Below are 20085 nucleotides of genomic sequence, written 5' to 3'. Positions count from 1 at the left end.
ATTCTTCTAGCAATATATGTACAAGGAAGCTGCTTTGTGTCAGTGAGATAATTTTTTTCTTTGCAAAAGGGAGGCTTATTTCAAGGAAGTAGCAGGAGTCTATAGCAATTCATTTATTTCATAACCAGCATTTAATAATTACATTTTCCGGTTAAACCCATTTAATATTCATTGAATCAGACCATCCTTCCCGGCAACCATTTAGGTAACAGCGGATGAACTATAGTGTTTTCCACTTTCCCGATCAGCCAGACATTATAAAAGCAATACGACTCGCCCGACTCTATACATTAGGAGGTCTAAACCTCAAACCAGAGAGCAATTCTCGAAACAGTACTCTTAAGCGCAAGTCAACGAACCCAGGATCAAACAGATGATAGGACCGAAGAATGTTCAAACATACGCTATCTCTTCTCCCGTAGTAGGTAACCTTTAGAGTCACTCCAAGCATTTAGTTAATTAGATTGTTTGTTTTTCGAGTCTACCCTTGCTGCTTGAGTAAATTGCTTGTTAAAGAAAGGAAGCTGCTGGCTCTCGAAGCACCACCGTTTTGTAACTGTTTTACATCGATTTGTTCAAAAAGGAACTTGCAAAATTAAAAATTCCTTTTAAAATGTTTTTAGTTCGCAAATTACATATTAGAATACCATTTTGCAGGGACTGATATGCCAAAATCAAAATGATAATCTAATTGTTTTGTAACCTTCCTGAGGGAGTAATATCAAGATGATTTACTGAGATAAGTTGACTCACTCTAACGAAGACAGTGACAGCACTGGAAACATCACTATTTCCGGCTGTGTCACACTCCTAGCTAATTCATTTAACTGGGTAAAGTGCTAGCGTCAAATAAAACTTCAAGGAGGAGTCAAAGTGACTTCTGACATATTAATGTAATTTTAATACAGTACATATTTATTCGTAGAGGGAGTACTCTGAGGCTATCAATATGAGGTCGCCATTTTGAACATCCAAAATGGCCTGGGTATGCGATTGAACGTCGTTCTTTAAGTCTTTCCCACCTTCTAACCGCCATATTTACATATTGCTGGCATATTTACCGTGCTGAAATCGCTATCGACAACGGCTAGCGATCAACATTTTCCAAAACCTCTTGCTTAATTAAGGTAGACTAACTATAAGTTCCAATTGTACTGTATTGCAGTTTCATCTGGGAGTGTCAGAATTACACGATAAAATGATATGCTGGCTGTGCTAATGACCGTGTCACGGAGAAGATGGCGTCCTTGGACGGCAAAGCTAAAGCCATGCATTGGTCTTTTTATTATATCGTAAGCAAGAGCCTTTGTATAACCGGTGTTCATTACAAGGGAAATGAATTTTAGTCTGCTTAGGATTATACCTCGAGCCCCCTCAACTTTGCATGGTTGGGGTGACTAACGAGTACATAAAGAAACCTCAGTGCTAATACGTATCAATAAGAAGGAAATATGTCATAAATTTAAATGTTTGTACCTTTCATGGCAGCCTTCGTTGTTTAGTTAATCTTTTCACCACGGGCGGCTTTCGCCAAGATACATGCCAAGGGATAATTAATTGGCAGTTTTGTTTAAGGGAATAACATATTTTTCCCTCTTTTGCCTAGCTTTAGCAGAGGTCATGTCAGACAATGCCTCGCTGACTGAACAAACAACATGTATAGATTCTGAGTCCGAAGATGCCTGGTACATTATTGATATCTTCAGCCACGTTCAACCAGAGCTTGATGAGGGCAATGAATCCCACAAACAGCTTTTTATATACGTAACTAGAGCTGGAGGGAACAGAAGAACCTTTCTACAGGTACATAATTTTCTTACGGATCTAGGATGGGATAATGTAGCCAAGTTCGCACCCTAACTACTGTCGACGTCTTGGGTGGGTTATACACCGAATGCAAGTATGGCGGACCTCTCGGCCGGCCCGGGTCTAGTTACGCGAAAGCGAGGCTAGTGAGGCCTCCAGAGTTTTGTTTTGACTGTGCGTCTTAGCGATTGAGTCGATCGATACGGTTCGCTTCGAGTTGTTGCATGCCTGAGGGCCACCAAAAATAAGATTTTAGTCTAACTGGGATAGCCTTTACTTTCCCGAGATCTTTTCACAAAGAAAGTTAAGGATTCATGCGATTCGGCGCGGCGATGGGAAGCACTTTACAGCGAAAGTGTGCTCGCTTCACTTGCTTTTATGCATAAGAGAACTCACGAAAGTATTTGAATGAAATAATTTTCGTAAGAGATGGTGCTGTTCCAAGATGTTTGCATTGTCTGTTATTTATCCAACAAAAGGTAAACATTCTCGAGAACGGGAGCATCCACTGTGGACTGTAAGATCTCTTAGATTTCACGCTGAAATCAGCTATATTAAAATATAACAACAAAAATAAAAATCGCCTTTTAATCCTACAAGCGTGGCCTGTGAAACTATGTAAGAGCCAGAAGAAAGCGACATATTTCAAGAACAGTCCTTGACCAAAGTGCACTGAAAAAACTAACAGAAGAACCGTTGCCAACTAAGAAAGTAAGGAGAAGGAAAAAGGTTCTGGCAGAGAAATAGCGTGCAAGTATTCGAGCATTGGATGTGACCTTGCGCGTGATCTACTTTAGCAACTTGTCGAATGGTTTCGAGATAAACTAACAGCGATTTTCCAAAAATTGCTTCTTTTATGGCACTGCTCAAACTCTTGAATACAGGATCGTGAAGACTGTGAAAACATTCGGCCTTGTTGTCTGTCGTTGTGTACCTGAGAGCGCCTAAAGATTGGTAAGTCGCAACGGCGGATTCACTCGTTCTCGAGGATATTTACCTTTCGTTGGTAAAAGAATGGACAAAGCAAACTTGAAACAGAACCATGAATCTTGCAGTTATTCACCCATTCTAATAGTTTTGTGAGTCTTCTCTTCTGAAGTGAAGCGAGCACACTTTTGTTCTTTTAATTCTGTGATAGTAAAGTGCCTCCAATGATTCGCCGTGCCGAATAGCTTGAATCCATTTCTTTCTTCGTAAAGAACCTTGACAAAGCGAAGATAATCAACTTTCGTCTCTGCTGGAGTTAAATCTCCTCTTTGATGGCTCTTAAACACGTAACAACTCGAAGGAAACCATATTGATCGACTGAATCGCTAAGACGCGCAGTCAAAACAAAACTATCGAGGCCTCACTAGCCTCGCTTTCGCGCAACTAGACCCGGGCCGACCGAGAGATCCGCCATATTTGCATTCGGTGTATTAATTTTCTGTCTTCGTCATAATGAGACATGCTGATGAAGGAATTATGAATCATATCAGCATCATTCATCATCAGCTAAAAGAAACTGGGTATTTTCATCGCCATCAACATTATTCTTCAGCTTCTTATTACACTCACCCCTAAGCACAAATCTTGCTAACCCTTTTTGTCTTCATGCATTGTGTAGCACCAATTTTTAAAGTACTTGCGCTCTTCACTGTACTGTGGTCTTTTGACGTCTGTCGACTTGCTATCCTACCACAGGCCGTAGCTAATTTTTGCCGTTTCGCGCCAGGTCGAAGAAAAAAATGTTGTTCAAAGAGAGGTTTCCGTAATACCTGGAATTTTATGAAAAAAGGGGCTAAACCTCTGTAAAGGGGGTATATTCTAATTGAGTATCATCGAGAACAAATGTATTTTCAGTTAAAAAAGCACATCTTCCAAATAATTTCATGTTTAAGGTCTGTCCCATGCTCAGTTAACCGAAATAGTTTCTTTACCTTCAGTATTGCTGATAAGTGTTGATTTAAAAGTTGTCTTATTCTCAGGAGCAAAAGACCAGAATTCCAATGATAACAGTTTATTCAAACAATTTCTCATGGAGAAAAAAGCAGGGATCAGTGACTCTTGTTGCCAAATTGGAGATGGGATCTTTTCAAGCTGTGAAAAAGGTAATGCTTATCTCCCTACATAAATGTGGGCGGCCTTTGATTTTGCCCAAAACTAGTGGTAGCCAAGAAACCAAAATTTACTAAAATTTTCTTTGGAAATCCCCGGCCATCGTTTTTTGGAGACAAGAAGTCTGAAACCTCTTTTAATTGATAACTTCAGAGTCAGCTTGCATTGCATATGAAATTTTTAAAACCATCTATAAATCCTTTCATTATTTCGAGAAGTAATTAATAAAGAGATGGGAAAATCAAAGCGCATTTTCATCCAAACTGTGGGATTAAACTAAATTGCAAGTTCAAACTTACACGGTTGATCTGGAGCAGCACAAGTAGTTAGTTGTTAGTTATTAGTACACATCGGTGGATGGAGACAGACAAAAATAAAAACGTTTTCAGTTCATGTCCTTAAGACAGTGTATATACATGTAGATAAGCACTTAAAACTCACAGGCGCGCCTTTATCACCCCTTTCAGAAAGTAACATGAACATCTATTATTATCTTATGCAGGTCGATAGACGGAAGATAGAGGAGATGAGACTGCCTGAGAAAATAACCTTCACTCTGCCACCATGCGACGCATCGTTCATGAAAGTAAAAGCCAAGCTAATCGATGAAAACAGTGACAATGAGATCCTTTTGGAAACAGAGCAGTTACACGTCCCACTGTCCTTGGTAAGTAATTTTAATCAGCATTTTTTTTTTGTTTTTTTTTTTTTTTTTACAGGGCCGTTGTTTGCGTCTGTGTTTCTATTAGGGAATGGTGCTATCACTTGTGCCGTAAAAGAGGACCTAGAAAGCTAAGGGTCTTTAAAAATTAACATCCGATTTCGAAAACTCGATTAGAAGTACTCAAGATGATGCTTGAAATCTCGAGCTCATTTCTGTTTGTTGTTTCCAAACAAGGAGTAATGGACGCCTAAAAGCTATTCGTTAATCGCATGTGGAGCCAGGAAGTAGAACATGTAGGGCTCTGCAGAGGAGAGAGGTGTTTCGTATCATAATAAACTTTTTTTTGTTTTTAATCATTTTAGCTACCCCAGATAGACACGAAGCCTGCACTTGAACACGAACTTGTTATCCGTGGACCAGCCGAGTCCAGTACAGTAACTGCCGATGAAGTTACAAGCACGTGACGACAAGTATAGGTTTTACATGACATTCTAAGTCTTCTAAATGTTGCGGTTCCTTGGTGCAAATTCATTTCCCGCCTGTAAATACCTTGGCACAAGTGTACATACGAACGGAGATAATACCAGTGCAATTAGTTTTAGAGGTATTTGGCAAGTGCTTGTATAATCAATGTGAGCGAAGAGGAATTTTATTAGACTCTATTTTTTTAAAGTTTTGTTGAAATAGGGATCAAGTCATTCGTGGCCGTTATGACACTACGTGAAAGTTTAACTCAATCTTATCATTAACCATTTCTTTAACGAGGCTAGCGGATTTTTTTTTTGCGTAGTTCGTTCCCAGGTTTCCTACATTTAACCTGCCCGTTTTTGCGTTCTTTTAGTAGGCCTTTGAGTACCTTTTATATGCGTATCCAAATCTCCGTCATTTTATTCACGATGTCGGGAGCCTATCTCCTGCTGGTGGTATATTATTGAACATTGTGAACTTTGTATGTAGAAGTAGCAGCCCACCAGGATAATCATGAGGCTCGTGTTATTATGAACTTTAAGGAATAAGCAACCCACCGTGACAAAATACGAGTCTGCATTGCACTTTTTCACACAATTGTAAATGACAACAAGTTATTACCTGTACAGCACGAATCTACTTATCCACTAGCGCGCGCGACCTTTTAACATGCCACATTTTAAAACCGACTGTTTTAATGAATAGCTTTATTTTAGAGTTTTCGAATTTCGCATCTCATGTCTTGTTAGCTTTTTTATACCTTTTAATTAAGATAGATTAGGGACGGACCATTAGAAAAGTTATGGGGGGGGGGGGGGGGGAGGGGACGGGAATTTTTGAGCCGTAGGAATTTTTTTTTCGTTATCAAATTTCTTGTATGAATTGTTTTAGGCCGTAGCATGAATATTTTTTAGGGTTAATTGGCGTGCATGAATTTTTTTTCATTTAATTTTGCCTTGCGCGAATATTTTTTTTGTACAACGCCCGCCCCCCCCCCCTCCCCCCTATAAGTTTTCTAATGATCCGTCCCTTAGTTAATATTTTTTAAGATAGATTAGTTAATGTTTAGATCTATAATTTAATTTTTGTAACGTAAATGCGCAATTCAGTTTTCGAACTGCTAATGCGGTATGTCAGTTTATGAATTAATAAACTTCAACTTCAACTTTAGGTATAATTAACCAGAAATTTGGCCTCTAATTATTGGGGTGGAAGGCTGTTGTTGAGAACAGAACTGAATATCTGACTGATGCAATCCCATCGTTTCCATTTTTCAAAACTGTTCCATTTCTTCCCTTCCCAAAGTAAATGCTACCGAGAGAGTATCTCATTCCGACATTTTGAAGCTGCGTTTTGGGTTGATTGAGGTGAACTTGACTTTGGTTAATAAGGAATTTGTTTTCTCGATCTGAGATGGCACCGAACGTTAAAAATTTACACAACTCCCATGAAAACTGATGGTCCATCTCACACAGTTAATCCATTTGGATTTTCTCTTAATAGCTAAGGAAGAAATGATACACCGCACCGTCTTAAATGATCGAAAACCCTTCAGTACACTTAACCAATAACAGTCCTAAACAGGTTTTTTGTATACATTTTTTTATCTCTCGTGTGTTCAAGCTGCAAGAACGCATCGCAATGTATATCTACGAGGGACCTTAAGCATCGACAACTAAACGCATGACGACGACGCTTCACAACCGAGGCAGACTGGCCCAAGGGTTTTCGTTTTCAGCGGGAAAACGAAGTTTAAGCAGTGCTTCCCAGACAGACGATGACGTCATCTTTGCATAGACGTTTGTCTTGTTACAGTCTTGTTATGGCATTCAAATACCTCCGTACTTTGACGATGACGGTGGTTTAATCGACTATGGGGAATGTATTGTTCTTTACGGCCTGTATTATTCGTCGCGCAGCTTTTTTTTTTTTTTTTTTTTTTTAAGCCAGTAAAAGTGAATAACGATCTCGAACCACCACTACTGTGAGGGCAGTGTATAAGGACCAAATCTTGCTCGAAATTAACGCGAGCATTGTGGCCATGCTTGATTCAAACTGAAGTTACTTTTCATCTCCATCGTACATGAAGGCGTTTTTTGCTGACGGTATAATTCGGTGCCTCTTATACGGCGACTTTCTGCGACCGTATATACCACATACTTGTTTGTAACGCATATATATGGGCTTTTTTTGTGCGCATATATATGCGCGTTTGTAAGAAAATGGTCATATACTTGGGAATAAAACGCAAGTATACGTGACAAAAAAACGCACGTATATCGTGTAGCAGGAATGATTGCAAGTATACGTGGGAAAAAACCGCACGTATATCGTGTCATAATTTGAAACAAATGGCCGACCATATCTGACAGCTGTAGAAAAACGTCATATTGTTCAAAGTTTATTTTGAACACCCCTATTAGCTCAATAATTGTATATTCAAAATAGCTAACGTGTTCGTCATGAAAATTGTCTACCTGTTGCCAAAGTATTACATTTTTCACATATCTTTTTCTTTCATTCATTAATGTATCCATTTATGTTTCTCTGAGGCTTTTTATCAATAGTACGTCGTAATTTCTAAAAGGCCTGGGTACGAGATGAAAGTAGTCTTAAGACTCTCCCTGTCAATTACCTACCATTTTTACCAGCGATTAATATCACTTAACAACGACATTATCCAGGGCCTATAAACTAAGGTAGACTTAGTATAAGAAGTTATTTGTCTTTCAAACTATGATGCCAGTGATGGTGTTGTTAAACAGTTGTTCTGTTTTGCAGTTTTGTCTGTGGTTCAACAGAAAACAACGATAAAATCGTGATCATGCTGGCTCTGCTAATAACCTTGTGGCCGCTTCAGCGGATGGCGTCCTTGGAAGGCAAAGCTAAAGCCATGCATTGGTCTTTTTTAGTCTGACATCGTAAGCTCAGAAACCTTTTTGTAGCGGGTTTTTTAATGTAAAGAGCAAGGGAATTTAGTCTTTGCTAATTAAGGTTTAAGCCACGAATCCTCTCAGCATTTCTATGGCCTGTAGGGTAAGCGGCAAGTAAATGGGTAACCTCAGTGTTAATACGTATCAATGACAAAGAAAGATGTCAAAAATTTAGCGTCCATGCCACATCAAAAAATGAAACCCCTCTTTGTTTTGTGAATCGTTTTTAGCTTCTCTTACGTTAAATGGCAACTTTCTGCTGATATACAGGGTAATAGTATTTCCCTTTTTTTCTCTAGCCTTTTCTGCGGTTATGTCAGACAATGTCTCGTTGGCTGAACAAACAACATGCGTAGATTCTGAGTCTGAAGATGACTGGTATAATATCGATATCTTCAGCCACGTTCAATCAGAGCTGGATGAGAACAATGTATCCCACAAGCAGATTTTTCTATGCGTAACGAGAGCTGGTGTGGACAGAAGAACCTTTCTGCAGGTACATAACTTACTTAGGGAATTAGGGTGGTATAAGAATGTAGCCGAGTTCGCACCCTAGCTATTGTCCACATCATGTGTGGGTTGTTGTCTATTATTGGTTATCGTCGTCATAATGTGAAATGCAGATGGAGGAATGAAAATCAGATCAGTATCAGTCGTCATCAGCTTAAACAAACTGCCTATTGTCATTGTCATCAACGTTATTCTTCACTGAGCTTCTTAGTTATATCAACCCCTTTATCACAAGTCACCTTTTTACATTGAAATAATTCATTCAAACTTAAGGTCTGTCCCATTTAACCAAGTTTCCTCAACAATTAACTGCTAAGCGTTAATTTAACGCTTGCTTTCCTAGGAGGAAAAGATCAGGATGCCAATGATCACAATCTATTCAAACAATTTCTCCTGGAGAAAAATGCAGGGACCAGGGACTCTTGTGGCGAAATTGGAGATGGGATCTTTTCAGGCAGTGAAAAAGGTAACACTTCTATACGCAGGTAAATGTTGGCAGCCTTTGAATTTGGGCAAACTTATAGTAAAGGTACTACAAAACAAAAATGAAATCTATGCAAGCCAAGCAAAGCATCAGTGGATCCAATAACACAAACTTTACTGAACTTCTCCAGGGTTATGAGGAGACATCCGGAGTCTGGACCTTTTTTATATGATTACTTAAGAATCAGATTGAGCTACAAGTGAAATTGAAATATCTTCTTATTATTACGAAAAGCAATTCATAAGAAATGGGACAATCAAAGCGCATTTTGATCCAAACTATGGCCAGTATGCAAGTTCAAACTTATTCCGAGCAGCACAAGTAGTTAGTTATTAGAGATGGTTACACATCTGTATGAAGAAAGACAAACAGAAAAAGGTTACCTATCCTTTAGATAGGTGGACCAACATACAGCCCCTCGGGCCCGCAGCAGTCATCACCCTACTAGAAAGATAACTGGGACGTTTCCCTCCACCGCTCTTTTAGGGTATGGCTGCATGAATTGCGGCGAAATCAGTGGGGTGAGATCAGACGTTTACATGTGCAGCTTCCCACCGCCTCAAACTATCATCGCGCCTCACAGACCTGCATCGAACAAGTAACAAGTCACACAGACCTTGACAGTCACATCGTGATCTACTTCTCCTCTTCATTTCGATTAATGTTTTGGGTTCTTTTATGTCCCCTCCTACTGAAACGAAATAAGTTTAAAGCAGCCAAGGACAACATAAAATTGTCCGAGTGATTCGGTCATTTGAACAGAAGAAAGATCTTATTCATTTGGATTACGACTGTACTGGTCTTTTGGAACGTATTTGGGTTGGTTAGCTACTGGCGCTTCACGCTCCCAATCAATAGACAGGCACTCTAAAATGGGAGGGCGATGGTTCACATATGTGCGCGAATTAAAAGTAATAGGCATTCCGTAACTACACACGTATTGGGATTATTTAGTGACCTTAACGTATACTGATATTATTCATGGTAGGTCGATAGACGGAACATTGAGGAGATGCGATTGCCTGAGAAAATGATTTTTACTTTGCCACCAAGCGATTCGTTGTTCATGAAAGTAAAGGCCGAGCTAATCGATGAAAACACTGAAAAGAGATCCTTTTGGAAACAGAGCAGTTAAAAGTCCCACTATCCCTGGTAAGTATAACGATAGTTTTTTTTTCTTTTGTAATCCGTGCCGTTATTCGTGTCAACGTTTTCTATGGGAAAATGGCACTATCGCCTTGATGGCTGGAAAAAAGGAGTTAGAAAACCATGGGTCTTTGAAAATTTGGATCCCATTTCAGAAAATCGATTGAGTGTACCTAAAATGATGTTTGAATTTTTTTCCGGTGTGTTGCTTCTAAACAAGGAGTCGAGCGTCTGAAAGCCATTCGCTAATGATGATCACATTGTGGAGTGTTAGACGGTATCTCTCCTTCGCAGGAAGTACCTCCAGCACAAAGAGGAATCTGCAGAGGGGAGGAAGAAGTGTTTCTTTTCATAATTAACCTTTTTTTCTTTCTTTTTTTTTATCTTTTTAGCTTCCCCAGAGCGACACAAAGTTGAAAACGAACTTGTTATCCTTGAACCAGCCGAGGCGAGTGTAGTAACTGACGAACTTATGACCACGTGACAAAAAGCCTTGGTTTTAAATGACTTTCTAAATGTTGTGGTGTAATTTTATCCTTGGTTTAAATTAAGGTAAATGTAAATAAGGACACGGTGTTACCCTCCTTTATAATTAAATTTGAAAACGAAGTTTCCCGATGTTAAATCAGCTGAGTAGAAATGGTTTTTAAAGTGTTTTTCCGTAATATCATGGGTGACAAATTACTCCTTAATTTTGGCCCGAAATTTCAGCGTCAATTTATAATTACCTACCGTACGTGTTAGTGCCAAGGTGGCGGCAAAGTTTAGTAAAATATCGTGAATGAAGATATCAGGTTATTAAAAGACCCTTCAGAAGACCTAAACATACTAAAGAGCACATCAAGAAGGATTCTATAAGAAGGTATTTTGTCGAGAAATTCTGAAAATTTAATATGAACTTAAGCTAAAATTTATGCTATAAAGTGTTCATTGCGTTGAGTTCTCGATAAATGATCAGTTCGATGAACAATGATTGTGAGCTTAATTTGCCACCCATGATATAATTAGCGAATCAAATGGTCACTCCTCACCATTTACACGTACTTATTTGACGCGAAGTATAAATTTCAGTATGCTTATAAATGATTATCGTTCTCAATAAAACGTATGTAGCCTACCGATTATAACCAAAAAGAGGGTGCTTTTACAAAAGAAAGGGAAAGAAGAAACCCGTCTACCTTAATAAAATGGACATCGTGCAGAATTACCCCCTCCCCCGAGAAAAAGAAAAGAAGATAGAAAAGATTTAACAAGAAAAGAAAGGAAAGGAAAGGAAAGAAAAAGAAATGAAAAATATCATGGTGAATGTTGGGGTTGGTCTTTCTTCTTTCGGGTAAAAAAACATTGGAGTCTGTATAGAGAGCCGTCTTCTATTTGGTATCTAATATTGTACAGAGTTAAGCGAATCAAAAAAAATTCTAATCAACCAGTATTTCGCATTATTAAAAGATGGTCATTAAGTCTTCCTTTGCTTGCTGTGTTAAAGCGATTTAGCAGTTCACTGAATTGATTTGTTACTGGAAATTCCTTTGGGTTGCGTGGTATTAGAAGATAATTGACTTCTGTTTGATTTACTTCATGTATTCAGTTTTTTCGACAAGGGATTGTAGAGTGGGTGTGTGGCATCTAAGTTATTATCAGTCGTTACCGCTACAATCTATGTATGTTTAAAAGCTTAACGTGATGTTGTCATTATAATCTTTTTATGACATCGTAGAAAGGGTGTGGATTTTTGGGCTTGGTTCGGACCCAGGTTTCCCATATTTTTTTCCCGCTCTTTTGCGGGTTTTTTGTTGGGTTTTTCCTAGCCTACGTGTAGCGGCACCCTCCCCCCGACAAAGGAAAAATGGAGAGGGGTGGGGGGGGGGGGGGGGGGGAGAGAGGTGCGACTACACGTCGGCTAGGTTTTTCCTGGCCTCCTAGTGTTCTTTGATAGACACGTATCCAAAACTCCCATAATTTATTCATGGTATATTGTTTAATGTTTTGGGCCCAATATGGTTTTCCAATAAAGCTTATCGGCGTTACACCGCACGATTATCCTGAATGTTAGTTGTCTATTTTCATTTGTGTGGAAGCCTGTAAAGAAAGAGATTCTATCATTTGAGTAACTAACTGGTCGTTTCCATTTACTGTCACATGACGACTTCCCTGTCCACTAGGTAAATGTCGTAAATGTTTATTATTTCTATTTCTAAATGTCGAAAGCATCTTTAAACTCAGCTGAACTTGTTTTTTTGTTTATAAGAACTTACAGAACTTCTAGTTAATTAGTCAGGCCACCGAACATTAAAATTTTACACTTAACTGCTCTCTAAAAACGTATAAAAGATAATTAAATTTGAATGCTAGCTAGAACTACAAATAAAAAAAAAATAAAAAGCTAATAAGCAATTAATTACAAAGATCAACAAACTATGGGTACATACTCCATTTCCGCCTTCTGGTTATCTCAAGTCTGGCACACCTTTTAAAAACCTCAATAGAGGCAGAGTTTCTAATATCATTAGGAAGACTGCTCCAATACATAGACACCACGAAACGGAAGGAACACTGTGCGGCGGAGGTTCGGCACTGAGGGAGGTTCTGTCTAGTGCAATGAGAGTGAGTTTCTGGGCGTTTTACAAACTTAGTATGTTAGTACTTAAGTAGCTGGGCGCAAGACCATTGAGATATTTAAAGATTATAGGTACACCACGTAAGCATAGTAGCTCTTCGGTAGTGAGCAAACCAAATTCATGTAAGACTGGTGTAATGTGATCAAACTTTTTTGTGTTAGAAAGTATTCGGCCAGCAAAGTTTTGCACAAGTTTTAGTTTATTAATGTTTTCTTTAAACGTTCCAGATCATATGGTCGAGCAATAGAACAGTTTGCTAAATACTAGAGAATTTAGGATTATGTACGGTACATGTTTAGAGAACAAGTGTCATACCCTATTTATTTGAAATAAGGTTGACAAAAGAGAGGACGCTAGTGAAGCAATATGGCTATTGAAGGTCAATTTCGAGTCAAGTGTGACGCCAAAGTCCTTGGCGGAAGTTACAGGTACTAGCTCTTGAACAACGAAGGGTACGGTGCATAATGGCTTCGAAAAGCCAGCTAAATACCGACTACTCTCGTTAAAGAATCGGTAGCTGTCAATAAAATGGTTTGATGATCTAGTGAAGTGTAAAGTTGCATTCCTCTTGACCAATCGAAATCCGGATTTTGCGATCCAAAATTTGTTTTTTCGTTCCACTAAGGACTAAACCAATGTAAGATTGCAATTTGAACGATCCACCTCCGCACTTGGATCGTTCAGATTGGTATCTCAATCTGGTTTCAGATTTTTATACCATTTAACGAAACTGCTTTTCGATTGCAACATCGTGCTCGTTCATCGATAAACACGGCGATTCAAGGTTAGTTCGGGCAAAAGTTATCTACACTCCTCCTTTGTCCTATGCCGCTAAAGGATTGTAGTATATTAAACTCGAGTTCCCCTGTAACTCTAAATCAATAGGGAAGCGAAAACGCTTGCATTTTCTCACCGTAAAACTACAGTGTCCAATGTGTGTGTGTGTGTGTGTGCTTAGAACGCCCTTCTCAGCACTTGACAATTCGCAATTGTCTTCTGAAGTTTCTTGAATCAAATTCCAGTTAATTTTAAGTTGACGATTCTCAGTATGAACCACCACTAGTTAAAGAGCAATTTTTCTTTCCATCCCTCCAAGAGAAGACGCTTAATTTAGCGGAAAGACATAAAAAACGATGTGTTGAAATTGAGAAGATCAGAGCATCAGGCAGCTACTGTATGGATCAATCTTATTTCAGATTTTTGTTCGGCTAGCAGGAAAATCGAAACAGTCTGGATTATCTAAATCTGAGAAACGTTTGGCTACAGGGAATGCAACCAAAATCACAATGGTAAATTTCTAGGTACCAAGTGCGGGTCCCGCGTTACATGATAGTCGTTAGAATGACTGCAAGCAACGGCCAAAGAAGTAGTTCTCAATTAGCAAAAGAAATGAGTGGAACACTTGCTTTTGTTTCATCGTTGCGTTTCAGTTTCGTAAACAGCTCAAAGCAGCTCATATTAAAGACAAGCTGTTTTAATCAATTGGTTTCTGCACTCCATGCGTTGTTCGCGGATTTCTTTCTTGGTTAAATGACATTTCCCTTTGAAATCCCCGAGTTGGTTAACCTGTATGTGTTCCTGTTAACTTTTTATGTTCGATGCCACTCATTTTCACCATGGAGGCCTGTAGCACTTCTCATTTTCTCACCGCCGATATAAAATTTTCAAATAATTCTTGCAACGAAATTGGTCTCCTTTTTTTCTGTGTTAACCACATGAATGTAGACATTAAAATTAGGTCGAAAGAAAAAAGTTCCACGCCCATATGCGCATTTGATTATTTTTATAGAAAATGCGCAATATGAATATTAAATATTATTATTATTATTATTATTATTATTAGGAATTGGCATTGTTGTTGTTGTTTTTTTATCTCTAAAAGTCCGGGTGGCTATGCGATTTACCGCCGAAACGCGCGGGTTCTTGAAATGCAAAAATTCACCCCTGCTTACATGAAGGGGTGGACGTACCTACGGATGCATAGATAACCAAATTTTCTTACTCATGATGCACCCCTGCGCACACTTCTCTCTAGCGCGAGAGAGCTCCTTCAAAAGGCGAAAGCCGCATCTTTTAAACGCCTCAGGGACAACTGAGAGACAGTGTATGAGATAATTATTAACGTTTCAATCCGTTTCAATTGATCAAAACATTAATATGCAGGCAGGAGTTTCAAACCAAGTCGAGGGTGTCCTCGAGATTTACGAACTTAAATGAACAGGAGTACTTTTAGTAATTGACGAAAAGCCAGAACTTTCAAACAATGTAATCGTACCAAACGTTCGGAGTGTCTTCCTTAATAGTCAGACTAACAAATCCATATGCTGACACATGACTACAGTGACTTGCCCAACAAATATTAAGCCTCAAACGTGACCTCTCATACAAAAAAGTTACTAAAGTAGCCGATTTTCAGTGCGAAGAAGCCAGAACTTCTACAAGGTCTACAAAATCCATATGCTGCCGACACTAATAAAAAACGTGAAAAACGTCAGCCACTCTGAACAGTTTTGTCCGTTTTTTCTTTTGGCGTCGGTTCGCTGATCATAATTCAAATTTGGCTCTCGGAGTGCGCTTAAAGTTCCCTAATACGTCGCGTCATTCTGGGCGATGGTGTGGGTCTATGATTCTCTTGCTTGTGTTCCTGTTCACTTTTTTCTTCACTGCCACCCATTTTCACTCTGCTAGTCGCTAGCATTTCACATTTTATCACCACCGTTATAAAATTTTCATGTTATTCTTGCAACGAGATACGTCTCCTTTGTTTCTTGTTTCTCGCTTTAGCTTTTTCTCTGTTATCCAAGTTAGTATAGATAGACATAATTAAAATTTAGTCGAAAAAAAAATCGGCTTTCTTGTACTTTTTCTCTCTAAGCGTCCGGGTGGATATGCAATTTACCGCCAAAACACACAGATGCTTGAATGAGAAATTTCACACCGGCTTACATATAGGGGTGCACGTACTGACGGACAGACGGTCACGGGATTACCAAAATTTCTCGCATCTACAGGTTACAACAGGGGTATTTTTTTGCATGAGCATGCGCACTAAGACCTGATAAAGAGCACGCGACCAGTGACAGCGACTATGGTGCATAGTCATGGGGACAAAATTCTTCACTTTGAAAGGTTGCTTGAGATTCAAATAGTAGCAGACACTTAGGAAAGACCTTCGTGTAAAGTAAAGATATGGTGATTTAAAGTGAAGACTGATGCGCTGAACGACTCAAGCATGTCTGACACGAACATGGCTGCTTGTTGTCGTCTGGCGCTCGACTGGTGTCTTGATTCCCCTTCAAGAACCGCAAAGTTTGGCATAGAATGCATTTCTAATGAGACGCTATTGAGCAGAATGTTCCTTATTTAGTGTTTGTCTATAAATCAGATGCAAATTAGTTTCTCGATAACGTGGAGGATTTCTGTCAATAATTTGTGGATAGCTGATTTAGCCATATTTCGGGAGTGGATTAATAACCATCAGCGGGCGACTACCACGCCGTTACTAGTTGGAATAGAACAATGTTCCGTTAAATATTTACCGATACAAAGTTTGTTTATCGGAAAATTGTAGAACTTCTGGTTTTTGCGTGGACTAACATTGTAACGCGTCTTTTACAGGAATTTTCTTTTAGCCAGAACTTGGGTGCTCTGACAATTTTTAACTTTTGATCGGCATCACATGTTTACTGTAGTTCTTGAAAAACCTAACAGTTTATTTTATCAAAATCGGTCACAAGTTTTGACTGTGTCTCGTTGATATATTTTTTTATTGTTCGAGACATACAGATTTTAGATTTAGGGTTAGGTTTAGGGTTAGGGTTAGGGCTTAAGGGTTAGGCTAGGGTTAGGGTTAGGGTTAGAGATAGGGTTAGGGTTAGGGTTAGCAATAAGGGCTAGGGTTTGGGTTAGAGATAGGGTTAGGGTTAGGGTTAGGAATAAGGGCTAAGGTTCGGGTTAGGATTCGGGTTACCATTAGGGATTAGAGTAACGGTTAGCGTTAGGGGGTAAGGTTAGGGTTAGGGTTAGGGGCTAGGGTTAGAAGCTAGGGTTAGGGGTAGGGTTAAGGTTAGGGTTAGGGTTAGGGTTTAGGGTTAGGGTGGAATTAGGGTTAGGATTAGGGTTAGGGTTAAGGTTAGGGTTAGGGTTAGGGTTTAGGGTTAGGGTGGAATTAGGGTTAGGATTAGGGTTAGGGTTCAGGTTAGGGTTAGGGTTGGGTTAGGGTTAAGGTAAGGGTTAGGGGTTAGGGTTAGAAAGTTAGGGTTAGGGTTAGGGTTAAGTCTAAGGTTAGGGTTAGGGTTAGGGTTAGGTTAGGGTTAGAGTTAGGGATAGGTTTAGCGTAGGTGTTAGGGGTGGGGTTAGAATTAGGGTTAGGGATAAGGCTTAGGGTTGGGGTTAGGGTTTGGGTAGGTTTTAGGGTTGGGACGTAGGGTTAGCGTTAGGGTTAGGGTTAGGGTTAGGGTTATGGTTAGGGTTAGGGTTAGGGTTGAGGCTAAGGTCAGGGTTAGGGTTAGGGTTAGAGGCTAGGGTTAGGGTTAGGGTTTGGGCTAAGGCTAGGGTTTGGGGTTAGGGTTAGAGGTTAGGGTTAGGGTTAGGGTCAGGACTAAGGCTGGGGTTACGGTTAGTGTTTAAGGTGAGGGTTAGGGTTAGGGTTAGGATAAGTGTTAGGGTTAGGAGTTAGGGTTAGGGGTAGGGTTAGGGTTAGGGTTAGAATTAGCGTTAGGGATAAAGCCTAGGGATAAGGTTTTAGGGTTAGGGTTAGGATTAGGGTTTTGAGTAGGTTTTAGGGTTAGGAGTTAGGTTTAGGGTTACGTTTTAGGGTTAGGGTTAGGGGTTAGGGTTAGAGGCCAGGGTTAGGGTTAGGGTTAGGGCTAGCCAGGTGGTAGGGTTAGGGTTAAGGTTAGGGGTTAGGGTTAGTATTAGGGTTAGGGATAAGGATTAGGGTAGGAATTAGGGTTAGGATTAGGGTTAGGGTTAGGATAAGCATTAGGGTTAGGGTTAGGGTTAGGGTTAGGGTTAGGGTTAGGGATCAGGCTTAGGGTAGGGTTAGGATTAGGGTTAGGGTTAAGGGTTAGGGTTAGGGTTAGGTTTTAGTTTTAGGGTTAGGGGTAGGGGGTTAGAGGTTAATACAGATTTCTTGGTGAATATTAAATTTGCTTAATTAACGCTGTAAAGAATTTTTGTAAAAAGCGTTGCCTCTGGGCTCCGCGAGAGAGTTATGACTGTGCAGAATGTAAAAACTAACGGAGGATTAGGCACGTTTACTGTTAATTTTACCGAAAGTACAGCGGTAAATTTTTTATCGAATGGAAAATCAGCTGTTTTTGGTTATGGAAACGGGAATCTACATTTCATTGCGTTGATATGATCTATTAAGTTAAGCGGTGGGGTTAGGGTTAGTGTTTAGGGTTAGGGTTAGGGTCATGTTTAGGGTAAGGGTTAGGGTTTGGGTTAGAGGTTAGGGTTAGAGGCTAGCGTTAGGGTTAGGGCTAGGGTTAGGGCTCGGGTTAGGGTTAGGGTAGGTGTTAGGGTTAGGATTAGGGTAAGGGATAAGGCTTAGGGTTAGGGTTGGGGTTAGGGATAAGGGTTAGGGTTAGGAGTTAGAATTAGGATTAGGGTTTGGGTTAGGGTTAGGTTTGGGTTAGGGTTAGGGTTAGGGGTTTGGGTTAGTGTTAGGGTTAGTTTAAGGTTAGGGTTAGGGTTAGGGTTTAGCGTTAGTGTTAAGGTTAGGGTTAGGGTTAAGGGTCAGTGTTAGGGTTAGGGTTAAGGGTCAGGGTTAGGGTTAGGGTTAGGGTTAAGGGTTAGGGTTAAGGTTAGGTTTTAGTGTTAGGGTTAGGGTTAGGGTTTTGGTTAGTGGTAGGGGTTAGAGGTTAATAGAGATTTCTTGTGTAAATATTAAGTTTGCTTAATTAACGCTGTAAAGAATTTTTGTAAAAAGCGGTTCCTCTTGGCTCCGCGAGAGAGTTATGACTGTGCAGAATGAAAAAACTAACGGAGGATTAGGCACGTTTGCTGTTAATTTTACCGAAAGTACAGCGGTAAATTTTTTATCGAATGGAAAATCAGCTGTTTTGGTTATGGAAACGGGAATCTACATATCATTGCGTTGATATGATCTATTAAGTTAAGTGGTGGGGTTAGGGTTAGTGTTTTGGGTTAGGGTTTGTGTTATTGTTAGGGTCATGGTTAGGGTAAGGGTTAGGGTTTGGGTTAGAGGTTAGGGTTAGAGGCTAATGTTAGGGTTAGGGCTCGGGTTAGGGTTAGGGTAGGTGTTAGGGTTAGGGGTTAGGGTTAGGATTAGGGTAAGGGATAAGGCTTAGGGTTAGGGTTTGGGTTTGGGATAAGGGTTAGGGTTAGGAGTTAGGGTTAGGATTAGGGTTAGGGTTAGGGTTATGTTTGGGTTAGGGTTATGTTTGAGTTAGGGTTAGGGCTAGGGGTTTGGGTTAGTGTTAGGGTTAGTTAGGGTTAGGGTTAGGGTTTAGGGTTAGTGTTAGGGTTAGGGTTATGGTTAAGGGTCAGGGTTAGGGTTAGGGTTAGGGTTAAGGGTCAGGGTTAGGGTTAGGGTTAAGGGTTAGGGTTAGGGTTAGGTTCTAGTGTTAGGGTTAGGGTTAGGGTTTTGGTTAGGGGTAGGGATTAGAGGTTAATAGAGATTTCTTGTGTGAATATTATATTTGTTTAATAAACGCTGTAAAGAATTTTTGTAAAAAGCGTTGCCTCTGGGCTCCACGAGAGAGTTATGATTGTGCAGAATGTAAAAACTAACGGAGGATTAGGCACGTTTACTGTTAAGTTTACCGAAAGTACAGCGATAAATTTTTCATCTAATGGAAAATCAGCTGTTTTTGGTTATGGAAACGGGAATCTACATATCATTGCGTTGATATGATCTATTAAGTTAAGCGGTGGGATTGAATGGTTAATTTTGTATTTTGATTAAATTTGGGACGCTATTTTGCATCGGCCACTATTTACTTTTTTTATAACTTTTCTTAAATAAATTTTCAATGTGCAAGAATTATCTAAATATCTGATAATATGCAGTTTGAAGGATTATCAGGGTTATAGAAGTGCAATAAATTGTTTGCATTGTTTGTGACTTAGAATTGCAATTCTATCCACGTGACTTGCACCGTTGGTGGTCTTCAAAGGCTGTATTTCTACAAAACCTTGTATACATCCAAACTTGAACGAATCGGTATTTAAAAAGGGTTGGCACTTTAGGGGGGAACAGAAATCCCTCGACAAGAAAAGATAAGTTCTTCTAACAGGCGCTCGTTTGATTAAAGTTCAATAACTTTTTCGGGCACGAAACCATTTTAAATAATAATTGTGAAAAATCATGCAAACCTTCTCCTTTTAGTT

The 20085-nt window shown here is 39.6% G+C and overlaps 4 protein-coding genes across 6 annotated transcripts in view; 3 read left to right on the top strand and 1 right to left on the bottom strand.

Moving 5' to 3' along the window:
• LOC140948593 (uncharacterized) overlaps positions 1 to 20085 on the top strand; it is a 32238-nt gene that overhangs the window by 925 nt on the left and 11228 nt on the right. The window lies entirely within an intron of this gene.
• Positions 1 to 20085, bottom strand: part of LOC140948513 (uncharacterized) — a 60713-nt gene that overhangs the window by 35538 nt on the left and 5090 nt on the right. The window lies entirely within an intron of this gene.
• Positions 185 to 5642, top strand: LOC140948577 (uncharacterized). 2 transcript variants are annotated; one of them, XM_073397834.1, is made up of 5 exons: positions 185 to 425; positions 1607 to 1803; positions 3774 to 3896; positions 4406 to 4570; positions 4930 to 5642. In XM_073397834.1, exons 1-5 carry the CDS (start codon positions 374 to 376, stop codon positions 5029 to 5031), a joined length of 639 nt encoding a protein of 212 aa, XP_073253935.1. In that variant the 5' UTR covers positions 185 to 373; the 3' UTR covers positions 5032 to 5642. The 2 variants fall into 2 exon arrangements, with proteins under 2 accessions (XP_073253935.1, XP_073253943.1); XM_073397842.1 differs by having other exon boundaries at positions 279 to 421.
• Positions 7482 to 10108, top strand: LOC140948614 (uncharacterized). The gene is made up of 4 exons (XM_073397883.1): positions 7482 to 7956; positions 8268 to 8464; positions 8822 to 8944; positions 9951 to 10108. Exons 2-4 carry the CDS (start codon positions 8282 to 8284, stop codon positions 10095 to 10097), a joined length of 453 nt encoding a protein of 150 aa, XP_073253984.1. The 5' UTR covers positions 7482 to 7956; positions 8268 to 8281; the 3' UTR covers positions 10098 to 10108.

Source organism: Porites lutea, chromosome 1, assembly GCF_958299795.1.
Source record: "Porites lutea chromosome 1, jaPorLute2.1, whole genome shotgun sequence".
NCBI classification, from domain to species: Eukaryota; Metazoa; Cnidaria; class Anthozoa; order Scleractinia; family Poritidae; genus Porites; species Porites lutea.
The sequence above is the reverse complement of the archived record's forward strand: the minus strand, read 5'-3'. Positions and strand labels throughout refer to the sequence as shown.